Source organism: Mus musculus, chromosome 17, assembly GCF_000001635.26.
Source record: "Mus musculus strain C57BL/6J chromosome 17, GRCm38.p6 C57BL/6J".
Taxonomy (NCBI): Eukaryota; Metazoa; Chordata; class Mammalia; order Rodentia; family Muridae; genus Mus; species Mus musculus.
Genome location: NC_000083.6, coordinates 53609144 through 53621537, shown reverse-complemented (window position 1 = coordinate 53621537; position 12394 = coordinate 53609144). Strand labels below are relative to the sequence as shown.

The window sequence follows — 12394 nt, the reverse complement described above, 5'->3', positions numbered from 1 at the left end:
CTGTAGTCAAATAAAAAATAAAATGTACATAGGTCTTTTTTTTTTTTTAATTTAACTTATTTGGTTTTTTCCCCTTGGAGACAGGCTTTACCTGTATAGCTTTACTTGACTGTACTGGAACTAGCTCTCTGTACCAAGCTTGACTTGAACTGACAGAGATCCACCTGCCTCTGCCTCGTAAATGCTGGAACTAAAGGTCTGTATCACCATGCCCCAAATTATTTATTCATTCATTCATTCATTAATTGTTGAGACACTGTCTCAGTATGTAATCCAGGCTGGCCTTGAGCTTGATATGAAGACAAGGCTGGTGTCAAACTCACAGAAATCTGCCTGCCTCTGACTCCCAAGGGCTGAAATTAAAAGTGTGTACCACCACAACCACCTTTGAACAGTAACTTTCCTGTTTATAAACACTTGTAATCTCACATGGATGCAAACTATATATAGCCTTAGAAATAAATGAAAATGTAATTAGTTCCTTTCCTGAAGTGTTGTTGAATTGATTTTCTCAAGTCTTACAATGTAGTCCCAACTGTCCTAGAACTTGCTTTGTAGACGAGGCTGGCCTGTGAGCCTCAAACTTGTGGCAATCCTCCTGCCTCTGTCTCCCAACTGCAGGAATTACAAGCTTGCACTTTGAAGCCCAGGTTTTGGTTTTGGCTTTTGCCTTGTTTTCCCCTTGACAAAGTCTCACTGTGTACTTCATTGTCCTGGCTGGTTTCAACTTTATAATCGTGCCAAGTCCCAGCTCCTGCCAAGCCTGTCTGGGGTGTGCTACTCCCTGTGGTGAGTTCTTCCTACCCCTCGAGAAGTCTCATCAGCACAGTGAAGCAGTAATGTGGAAGGGTCTTCTGGCCTTCCACCACTGCCTTAATGGGTGGATTCTCATCCAGACTGTGCTGTAAAACAGTAATGACTGCCGGTGCTCTATTGCACTGACTGGATGCCTTAGGTGTCGGCCATTACGTTCCACAGATACTGTCCTCTCTAGCACTGCCAACTCCTCTGCCTACGTTGTGAGGATGCCCGTCTTTTCCTACTGCCTTAAAAGAAATCAGGTACTAATGGTCTGTCATATGCTGTGCAGAGGCTTACGGAGTTTGTGAGGACCTGTGTTAAACGAGTGGATTTGGTCCTGGCTGCTCTTCCAGAGCATCTGGGTTCAGTTCCTAGCACCAACATGGAAGCTCACAACTGTTGGTTATTCTAGTCTGGGTCAGTGGAGTTGTGTTCTGACACCTTCTTCTGGTCTCTGTGGGCACTCCAGGCATGCAGTGCACATACATACATTCAAGTAAAAAAAATTTAAAAAAAAAATCATGTGATTAAATAAATGAATAATTTTTTACTTAATATTTTTTATTTTGATTATTTGGGAATTTCACACCATACATTCCCCCAATCACAATCACTTCCCAGTTCTCCCAGGTTCATTTCCAGACTTTTGGGACCTGTAACCCACAAAAAATAAAAAACAAAAGGGAAAAAATAGTCATTTATTTAAAAAGAAATTTAAGGGGCTGGTGAGATGGCTCAGTGGGTAAGAGCACCCGACTGCTCTTCTGAAGGTCCAGAGTTCAAATCCCAGCAACCACATGGTGGCTCACAACCATCCGTAACAAGATCTGACTCCCTCTTCTGGTGTGTCTGAAGACAGCTACAGTGTACTTACATATAATAATAAATAAATCTTAAAAAAAAAAAAAAAAGAAATTTAAAAGCCGGGCAGTGGTGGCGCACGCCTTTAATCCCAGCACTTGGGAGGCAGAGGCAGGTGGATTTCTGAGTTCAAAGTCAGTCTGGTCTACAAAGTGAGTTCTAAGACAGCCAGGACTACACAGAGAAACCCTGTCTTGGGGGTGGGGGGAAGCACTAAGAAGAAATTTAAAGCAGGGTGTGGTGCTGCATGCCATGGGAGGCAGAGGCAGGGAATTAGTGTGAGTTCAAGGCCACCTGGTCTACATAATGAGTTCCAAGACAACCAGGGCTACCAGGAAAACACTGTTTCAAAAATACAAAAACAACAAAGGAACAAGGAAGGAAGGGGAAGGGGGAGAGGGAGGGGGAGGAGAGGGAAGGGGAAGGAGAAGGGGAAATGGAAGGGGAAGGGGAGGGGAGGGAAAGGAAAGGAAGGGAAAGGGAAAGGGAAGGGCAGGGGAGAGGAGGGAAGGGAAAGGAAGGGAAAGGAAGGGAAAGGAAGGGAAAGGGAAGGGAAAGGAAAGGAAAATTCTTGATATCTCTCTGGGAGAGTGTTCCTTGGCGCTTCTCTGTCACGTTACAAACACCAGCAAGCCATGAGGTACCAGCTGTGTACCTGCTACTGAGAATCAGTGTAGCTGTTACCTTACAGGGGACCCATAGTACAGCAGACCCATAGCTCTGTATGCTGTGACCTTCGCTAAGTTCCACTAAGTACACTCACCTGGACTTCTCAAGGCTAGCTTGCCAATTCTTTTGAGACCTGCTGAACTGGAAACAAGTGTGTCCCTGATCCTTTGCACCAGAAGCAAGCACCAAGTGTCTAAGCAATTTGGAAGCAGCACAGATCAGTTTGTTGTAGTCAGTTTGGGGTCTTTAGTTTGTTATGTTTCCTTTTTGAAAGAGGCCTCATCATGTAACCCTAGCTGGCTTAGACCTTAATAAGTAGGCCTAGATGGATGTGAACTCACAGAAACCTATCTGCCCATACCTCCTGAGCACTGGGATTAAAGTCATGTGCCACCACACTGCCGAGAAATCCATTTTTCTCTTAGCTAGAAGAGGTAAAATTAATGCCCACAATGTCCTAAGGTTAGAAAACTAGCACCTGCAAAGAAAACTGTTAACACATTAACGGGCAAAAGGCGGATCATGTAAACACTGCTTCTCTTTCCTAATCACAAATTTGAAATGGGAAAAGTAGACCTAAGAGTCAGCGCGCCCATGAGAGGATGTGGTCGATGACAGTGGTCAATGGGAACTCAGAGGAACCAGCTTTCAGTTGTCAGTGTCCCCATAACAGCACCGAGAATGGTAAAGCGAAAGAAATGTTGTGATGAGTAGGCCCATAGCTCCAACACTTGTGAGGCAGGGAAGGTCCAGGCAGCCCAGGCCAACCTAAGCTATAGAAAACCCTGTTTTAAACTAAGGCAAAACAACAAAACAACAATAAACATCAAGGCACAGGAAGAGCTGAGGAGTCCTGAGGAGGTGGCGCCTATGGTTAAAGGATTCACATAAACCTGGACCAGAGGCTTTTAGGCCACTACAGCAATTAACAGAAATGAGAGAGCCTTCATCTCAGTAAAGGGAAGGTTGAGGGTCTGGGTCTACTCAGAGCATTCTCCTCTTCCCTTCTTACACACGCAAACACACACACACATACACAATAAATAAATATTTGAAATAAAAAGAAGACCCATCATGGCTGTAATTTAGTGTGGGCGTGAGTAGGGTTTGCTCCAGTCCTACTTCTGATGCCACGCCCCCAAAGCATATGAAAAGGTAAAAGAAATAGACAAAGGCTACTTTAACCATACATTTGGCTTAAAATAGCTCAAACTCCAAAAACATTGTCACATACTCCATGCTAGAAAAAGAACGGAACCCGTAGGTTCATACGCTTGAATAGTTGGTAGAATGGCTTGGGAAGAATTAGGTAGTGCCACGCTGTTAGAGGAAGAATGTCACTGGGTGGTGGGCTTGAAGTCTCAAAAGACTCTCCACCTTCTCCTTGCAAAGCCAGTTGTGAGCTCTCAGCTGTTCCTGTACCCTGCCTTTGCTCCTTTATCATGGAGTCTAACCCTCTAAACAGAACAGGAAGTATAACCTGAAATATAACATGAAGACACCATTGATCTCTTCAGACACACCAGAAGAGGGCATCAGATCCCTTTACAGATGGTTGTGAGCCACCATGTGGTTGCTGGGAATTGAACTCAGGACTTCTGGAAGAGCAGTTGGTGCTCTTAACCACTAAGCCATCTCTCCAGCCCCCTAAAACTGTTCTTTTAAGTTGGCTTAGTCATGGTGTTTTATCAGAGCAATAGAAAGATAAAGAAGACAATTACATCTAGTTTACATTCACTTGAGGAAGTCCATCTTCAAAATAAGTATTCATTTTATACCTGAGACTCTATCAGTAAGCCCCATTTAAAGTGTTGTTAGTCTCACGGGGCCCAGTTCAGTTTTAAGCACTGTACTCACAGAGCCGAAGATATGAAACCACATCTGTAAATTAATGCAACTCAATGCAGCTAACCCTCCTCTTTCTCCCTCCCCCCACCAGATCCCCTCTCCCCTCCTCAAATATTATTTAACTTAAAATTATTTACCAGTAAAGGAATAAACCCAAGTCTACCCAAGGAACTGAATATAGTGTAAACTGCAAGCAATGCAACCTTTAATCACAGTTCAGAAAAACAGGTAATATTTGCAATCATACACAGGGAAGCATCCAGCCAATCTCTGTGAACACCTTTATTTTCTCTATACGTTCTGACATTGTTAGGCTTGGGAGGTTAAGAATTCCCTGGCCCCAAAGAAAAAGAAAGGAAGGAAGGAAGGAAGGAAGGAAGGAAGGAAGAGAGAGAAGAAACTAAAAAGGAAAGGCATGAGGTATATATATGGGCAACCAGATCTGAAGCTGGGGAGGCAGCCTTCAGGAAAAAAGTGCTGTGCAGAAGGACAATAAAGCAAGTTTCCTGCTCTAGCCTGTAACCCTGAGACCTTGAAACCTGCACATGGCTGGACTCACTTTTAATGCAGCTGAAACTTAAAGTTGGCTGGTTACGATATCGTAGACTTTCAATCCCTGAATTTGGGAGAAGGCAGGAAAACCAGAAAGAAGTTCAAGACCATCCAAAATTACATGAGACACTAGTTCAAACAAACAAAATACTTTATTATGTCGTATTTTTCAAAGACTAAAAGCCCCCCGGCCCCGTGGTGTCTGTCTTTTCAGTCGTAGGAGCTGAAGCAAGAGAATCGTGATTACAAAAAAAAAAAACAGACTTCAGAAGTAACCTCTACTTTCCTTAGAAAGACTGAAATAATGAACATAATATTAAATAACAAAGGACTATCATTTGCACTGAAAACGTCAATTGAAGCTGATGACACTGGTGCTGGAAGAAGACAGTGAAAAAGAAGTTAAATAAATAAATAAATAAATAAATAAATAATGGTGATCGTCATCATCAACATCATCCAAGCATGTGGTGGAATCTCATGCTTGGAATCTCAGAATAGGGAGGTAAAGACCTCGGATTCCTGGGTATCCCAGAGACCTGGTCTCAAAAAGAAATCAAGATAGTTCTGGGGTGGGGGGGACACACACCTGCAATCCCAGTACTCTGGAGGCAGGGGCAGGCAGAACTCTGTAAATTCCAGGCCAGCCAGGACTACAAAATGTGACTGTGTCTCAAAAACAAAAAAACAAAAAAACAAATAAAAAGAAGCAAAGTGAACAATGGGGTTCCTGAAGAAGAGCACAGAGATTGATCCAACTTCCATATCCATGTGCATACACACACACAACTTCCTTACAAAGCTGAAAACTGAAGGCTGGAGAGATGGCTCAGAAGTTAAGATCAGCTCCCAGCATCCACATAGCAGCTCACAACGGACTGTAACTCCAGTTCCAGGAGAGCCAATGTCCTTTTCTGGCCTCTGGCAGCACCATACACACAAATGCATACATGAAGGTAAAACACTCATACACATAAAATAAAAATAAATTTATTTTTAAAAACAATCCTGACAGCTCATCACTCACTGGTGGAGTCTGATCCTCCGCAGCTGACAGTGTTCAGAACTCCAAAACAACAAAACTTACAGCTGCACTTGCTCGCCTCGTGTATCTCTTGCTTTCTGGTCTTAAAAACTGGCTTCTGAACAAATGCACAGCCTTCAGTAATAAATGTTTTGTTTAGTCAGGGCAGAGTCTCATCATGTAGCTCTGAGAACCTGGAATTCACTATGTTAGACTGGGCTGGTCTCAAACTAACAAAAGATCCACTTGTCTAGGCCGTGTGATGCTGGCACCAAGATGTGCACCCATCCCCCAGACCATTTTCCTTTGTTGTTGTTGTTGTTGTTGTTTTTAAAGGCATACATTCCATCTTTTTCCAGAGATAGTATCTCTCAGTGAACCTGAAGCGGCACTGTTTCAGCTAGGCTGGCTGGCTAGCCAGTGAGTCCCTGGGATCTGCCTATATCTGCCTACTATCATTGGGGTTATGGGCATAGGTGGTGTCTTAGTTAGGTCAACTCTTATAAAGGACAACATTTTTTTTCTTTTTTTTCTTTTTTTTTTTTTTTTTGGTTTTTCGAGACAGGGTTTCTCTGTATAGCCCTGGCTGTCACTCTGTAGACCAGGCTGGCCTCGAACTCAGAAATCCGCCTGCCTCTGCCTCCCGAATGCTGGGATTAAAGGTGTGCGCCACCACGCCTGGCAAGGACAACATTTAATAGGGGCTGCCTTACAGGTTCAGAGATTCTGTCCATTAGGATCAAAGAGGCAACATGGAAATGTCCAGGCAGGTATGATACAGGTAGAGCTGAGAGTTCTACATCTTCACCTAAAGGCTGCTAGGAGAAAACTGACTTCCTGGGAGCTAGGATGAAGGTCTTAAAGTCCACGCCCACAACGACACGTCTACTCCAACAAGGCCACACCTACTCCAACAGGGCCACACCTCCCAATGGTGCCATTCACTGGGCAAACCATATACAAGCCATCACAGGTGGCCATGACAGGCTTTTATGTGGGAGTTTGAACTCAGGCCCTCTTCTTTTCAGAGGAAAGGCACTTATCCACTGAGCCGTCTCCTCAGTCTTGTGAATAATTATTTCCTAACACTTGATTGAATGTTCTTCGTATCTGAACAGATTATCCTGCTTCCAAAGATGTAGAAGAGTCTCCATCATGGCAGTCGGGGTTACATGGTTCTTACAGAAGTCCCTCATTCACAACTTGATTAGCAACACTACAACACATGCTGATGTATTTCCATGGCAAGGCACAAGGTGAGACCTTGCCTGGATAAACAAGTTAGATAGATAGATAGATAGATAGATAGATAGATAGATAGATAGATAGATAGTTGGGGGAATGGCTCAGTGGCAGAATACTTGCCCAGTATGAATGAGAACCCAGATTCAACTTCCAGCACCACACACACACAAAGATTAAATGCCTAAAGAACTTGCTCAAAATCCCCTGAAGGTAGGGGTGAAGGGAAAAAAAGAGTGGTAGGGTGTTAACAATCATTAAGTGGGTGATGGGTCCAAGACAGTTTGTTAAACTATCTGATGTGTATCCACAAGTTCATACGATTACTTTTTCTTAAGCAGGGTTGAAGGAGGAAGATGGTGTAATCTCACAAAATGGTTTTCTAGAACCCTGGCAAATTAATAAATTTTTGCATTTCAGCAAAAATTCCCATGAGTTCTTGAAAACGTACAGACAGTTCCATTGAGAAAGCAATGGAGTAATGGTGGATTCCCAGTTCAAAAGCATTCAGCAAGTGAAGCAAGAGGATCATATCTCTGGCCTCTGAGGTATCCTATCTCTGACAAAAAGGAATAAATCAAAAAAGGTTAGGTTGTCCTTTACAGAGGTGGTTTTCAACCTGTGGGTCATGATCCTTTGGGGTCAAATGACCTTTTCACAAGGGTCCATATCAGATACCCCAGGGACTGTATTAAAGTGTTGCAGCTTTAGAAAAGTTGAGAACCACCCCTTTACAGTGTTCTATGTTCTTTTTTTTATTAGATATGCTCTTTATTTAGATTTCAAATGTTGTCCCCTTTCCTCGTTTCCCCTGTGAAAACCTCCTATCCCACCCCCTTTCCCCCTGCTCACTAACCCACCCTCTCCTGCTTCCCTGTCCTGGCATTCCCCTACACTGGGGCATCAAGCCTTCACAGGACCAAGGGCCTCTCTCCCATTGATGTCCGACAAGGCCATCCTCTGCCACCATGGATCCATCCATGTGTACTCTTTGATTGGTGGTTTAGTCCCTGGGAGCTCTAGGGGTACTGGTTGGTTGACATTGTTGGTCCTCCTATGGGGCTGCAAACCGCTTCAGCTCCTTGGGTCCTTTCTCTAGCTCCTCCATTGGGGATCCTTGTGCTCTATGTTCTAACTAATCAAATGGGCATGTCCTAAGGAAGGCCATGGTACACTGAAAATTGAATAGCTGTTGCTGCCTTTGGGAAGGATCACTTTGTCAACATTCCAACAAGCAACACCAATTGAACTCAGTAGGTTCACAGGACAGGACATGGAAGTAGGACATGCATCTGGGGGTTGGGAGAAGTCGGAGGGAGAGCTGAGATTGAGTTATGTATTACAGCGTCAGAGAGTAAATAAAATACACTTAAGTGAGTGTAAAATTCTTTTAACTTAATCTCAGGGTACTTCTTAACTTACAAAGAGGTTAATTTCAGGTGTGAATTTACAAGTATAAAGAACATGGGGCTATATACACACAGACACACACATACATGCACACACGTACGTATACACTCTGCTGGACTGTAACTCAGTAGTATAGCACTTACCTAATTGATACAATGTCCTTAGCTAGATTCCTAGCACTAAGGACCAAAAAATAAAATAAAACAAAATAAAATAAGATAACTGCAGACTTGTTTTTCCATTCTTCACTGTGTATTGGAAAATGAGGGCGCTGCTGCCAACACTCGTTCAGAAAGGAAAGAAAAGGAAAGGATAGGAAAGGAAAGAAAAGGAAAGGAAAGGAAAGCAAGCCAAGTCAGCTAGCTTTTGTCACTTGCGCCACTTCTGGCAGATGATTTCTTACACGTATAGAACCATACAATTATCAGCTTGAGAAGAAACAAGAGCTTTGTTTTTTAATGGTAATTGATTGGGGATAATAGGATTTCCCAAATCAATATGGGCACAGCTCAGCCCAGTCGTAGGTAGATTCCTTAAGCTCTGTTAACTGCATCATATTTCCCAGGTGATTCAATGTGAAGGGCACCCGGTCTATCAACTCACAGATGGGCGATAATCTTGGCATACTATAAGCTAAGACATCTCTGGAAGCTTTGGAATCTTCCCTTTGCACTGCTTAAAACTATGACAGCCTTTAGCCTGAAACAAGATGTTTTTGTAACGAGAGCGTTTGTCTTTTAGTCACAGCTTGGGTTATTTTTGACACCAGTTCAGTCAACACAATGATGCGCTTATTAGTGTGTTGATTTCTCCTGCGAGATCTCAATTCTGTTTCCTAGTGGAGAGCTTTCCAGTGCAGCAGCTTCCGGGGAAGACCACACCGCTGTCTGTCCTTTTGCCTGCTAAGTATTGAAATGCCTATACTTGCATTAAATGCAATACAGTGCAATAAATGCACTGAAACACACCAGACTCAGCTTAACAGTGGACTGGCTTCAGAGGTGGAGCTATGTCATTTGGACCAACAGCAAACCGGCAAAGACAATGACAAAATGCCACTCTTTTACAGGTCGTGGGTGGAGTAGTAAGACAGGACTTGGTGATCCCATTTTGCCTAAAGACAGGTCCTTGCCATACTCAACAGTAAGCCAGATTTATTTGGCATGGGCAGAAAAGTGTAAAAAGAGCAGCCTTTCCAACTGAAATGCTGGTATCCAAGAGCAACCAGTTCCCCACTGAACTTGACCTGAAACAGAGTTTGCACATACCCAGCACTTAGGAAAAAAGGCACAACATTATGAGGTTCAGACCTCTGTGTGTGTGTGTGTGTGTGTGTGTGTGTGTGGCAGAGGCAGGTGGAATTCTGAGTTCAAGGCCAGCCTGGTCTACAAAGTGAGTTCCAGGACAGTCAGGGCTACACAGAGAAACCCTGTCTCGAAAAAAAAAAAAAGTAGTGTTAGGAGAACTGGAGTGAGGTTCAGCTGGGTTAAGAACACTGACTCTCTTGCGGAGGACATGGGTTCAATTCCCAGCACCACATGGATGCTTACAACCATCTGTAGCTCCAGTCCCAAGGGATCTAACAGCCTCGTCTGTCCCTCACAAGTTTCCACACGAACATATTGCGAGGCATGGTAGCACGCGCCTTTACTTCCAACACTTGGAAAGCAGCGGCAGGCAGATCTCCTGAGTTTGAGTCCAGCCTGGTCTACAGATGGAGTTCCAGGATAGCTGGTACTACACAGAGAAACATTGTCTCCATTAATTAATTAAAACTAATTAATAATTACTGTCATTGTGATTATTATTATACATAACTATCCACTTAGTTGAGGTTTCAAACCTAACACCAAAGCCCTAGGGCGCCCCCTCCACCAGGACAAATCAGGCCTGTACCTCTTAGACACCAGAGCCATCATGCCTATTTCAACTTTAGCCTTCTGTGCCCCCAGCTCTTATAACATGGTGAAAAGACAAAGGAGAAGGCAGTGCAAGCAGATGGGGTCTGTCTCACCCATGAAGCACTTCCCAGCAGACTCTGGACCCTTGTCAACAAAGTGGCAAATGTGGTTTGCCCAGAGTCCAGCAGTGTGATTGTCAGGCCACTGGGGAATGGCTACCAGCTGATTCGGGAACTTACCAAGGGCATGGCTACAGCTTCGACAGGATTCTGTCAAACTGACAATTATCTGCTGGAGGTCTCCTCTTGGTGGAGTAGGAGAGGGGTTAGGGTTCTTCCAGCCATTGCATTTACAGGACTCCTCTGCCTAGAAGTGAAAAGAAAGAGAGAAACACAACTCTTTTAACAGGCACCCATGGACAGTTTTACAAGAGACCAATGCACACTAATTATCTGACAGTGACTCACACGTGAGCTAAGTAATTTCTATATATGTAAGCGTAACAAAATAGGGGGTGGGGGGAGTAAAGGACATATCCTTAATTAAAACTAATTAATAATTAATAATAATAATAATAGGGGGTGGGACTTCAGATTTGCTTCTGCTGGTTGTAACTACAACTCAAACATTTTGCTTTTGCATTCCCCAGGGAATGGTCAGATCAAAGACAGTCCACAACACTAGCTTCATGAAACAAGCAACACCCCCAAACAGCAATAGAACAAGAGTGAGTTTACAATACTTGATATAAATCGTGTTTCCCTAAAGACTCACACCTCCTTAGCTCTGTACAAAAGAATAAAGCTGACTTATTTAGCTGCTGTGCAGTGATCTTGGCTACGAAATGGAGACCAAACATGAAGGACATATTATTTGCTCTACCTGGCTGGTCATACTGTGTGACAGGGAGGCTTTCAAGTAGTGTCCTTAACTGAAAGATCCCTGGTACCTTTGGAAAGCCCCGTTTCATCCCCCAATATCGTTCATTGGTGCTGCGGATATGTCTGCTAAAACAGTGGGCTCTGGCTGCAGTGAAAGACTATCTCAAAATATAAGATGGACAACTCCAAAAGATCCAACACCCTCATCTAAGACTGCCAGAACCTACGCACACGCGCAAGCACGCAAACACGCATGCGTACACACCACATAATTCTTAAAATAATAGTAAATTGGCCTGGGATTGCGGAAAAGCCACTCAAACCTTGAACCCTGGCCTCCACCCAGCACCCCAGCTGCATTTCTACTGAGCCCTAATCTTGTTTGTCTCTGAGGACAGGATGCCTAAAAGTCAGAACCCCTCCCTCCGCAGGACAATCAAAACTAAGGAATGTAAGAAGGTTGCTGGGATGGCTGCAAGACAGTCTCTAACTCCATTATAACACAACTGAAAACCTACACGCCCTAGCACCATGACAGTTGACAATTGCCAAGTAACAACTGGAAAGGCCCCAAAAAGAGAAAAAAAGCAGAGGTTTTGTTGTTTCTTAGGTGTTGGTTGGTTGGTTTTGGTTTTGGTTTTTTGAAACATTGTTTCTCTGTGAAGTCCTGGCCATCCTGGAGTTTGTCCTGTAAACCAAGCTGGTCTCAAAGATTCACCTGCCTCCGGCTCTCAGTTTCTGTGACTAAAGGTGTATGCCACTATCGCTGGGCTAGAGGCAGAATTTAAATTCCCCAGAAAACTTCTGCCCATTCCAAGAAGACCATATGAATATTTTTCCCCTTTATAAGCCTGTATCCCCTTCTCTTACCCTGTAAGAGAAGAACAGAGAGGGTAACTCTCAAGTTGATCTTACACTTCTTTCCTTAGCTAAGAACAAGCTTCTTGCTTCTGCTCAATCAGGTACCATGGTTGCCACTTTTCCAAGAAGGAAAACTGAGATAGAGGTGGAAAACTGCAGCATTTTTGTTATACGTGAAAGGAAACGAAGAGCCTTGTCTGGGTGCGGCAAGCCACCAGGCAACACAAAATGAGCAAATTACATTTCAAAGCCTCAACGCAGTACAGGAAGAAAGAAAAAGACAAAGACCTAGCTGAGAGATTGAAAGCAGAAGAGAAGGTGCCCTGTGAGGAGGGCTGCAAAGA

The 12394-nt window shown here is 43.7% G+C and overlaps 1 protein-coding gene across 5 annotated transcripts in view; it reads right to left on the bottom strand.

Annotated features, from left to right (window-relative positions):
* The window catches only part of Kat2b (K(lysine) acetyltransferase 2B), a 105948-nt gene that overhangs the window by 51184 nt on the left and 42370 nt on the right, over window positions 1-12394 (bottom strand). For all 5 annotated transcript variants that reach the window (XR_001782056.2, NR_151733.1, XM_006523820.4 and 2 more), the window contains exon 2: window positions 10548-10674. Coding sequence is in view for 2 of the 5 variants with exons in the window: in NM_020005.4 (NP_064389.2) it covers window positions 10548-10674 (127 nt within the window). In the remaining 3 variants the exon portion in view is untranslated. The remainder of the gene's footprint in view (window positions 1-10547; window positions 10675-12394) is intronic.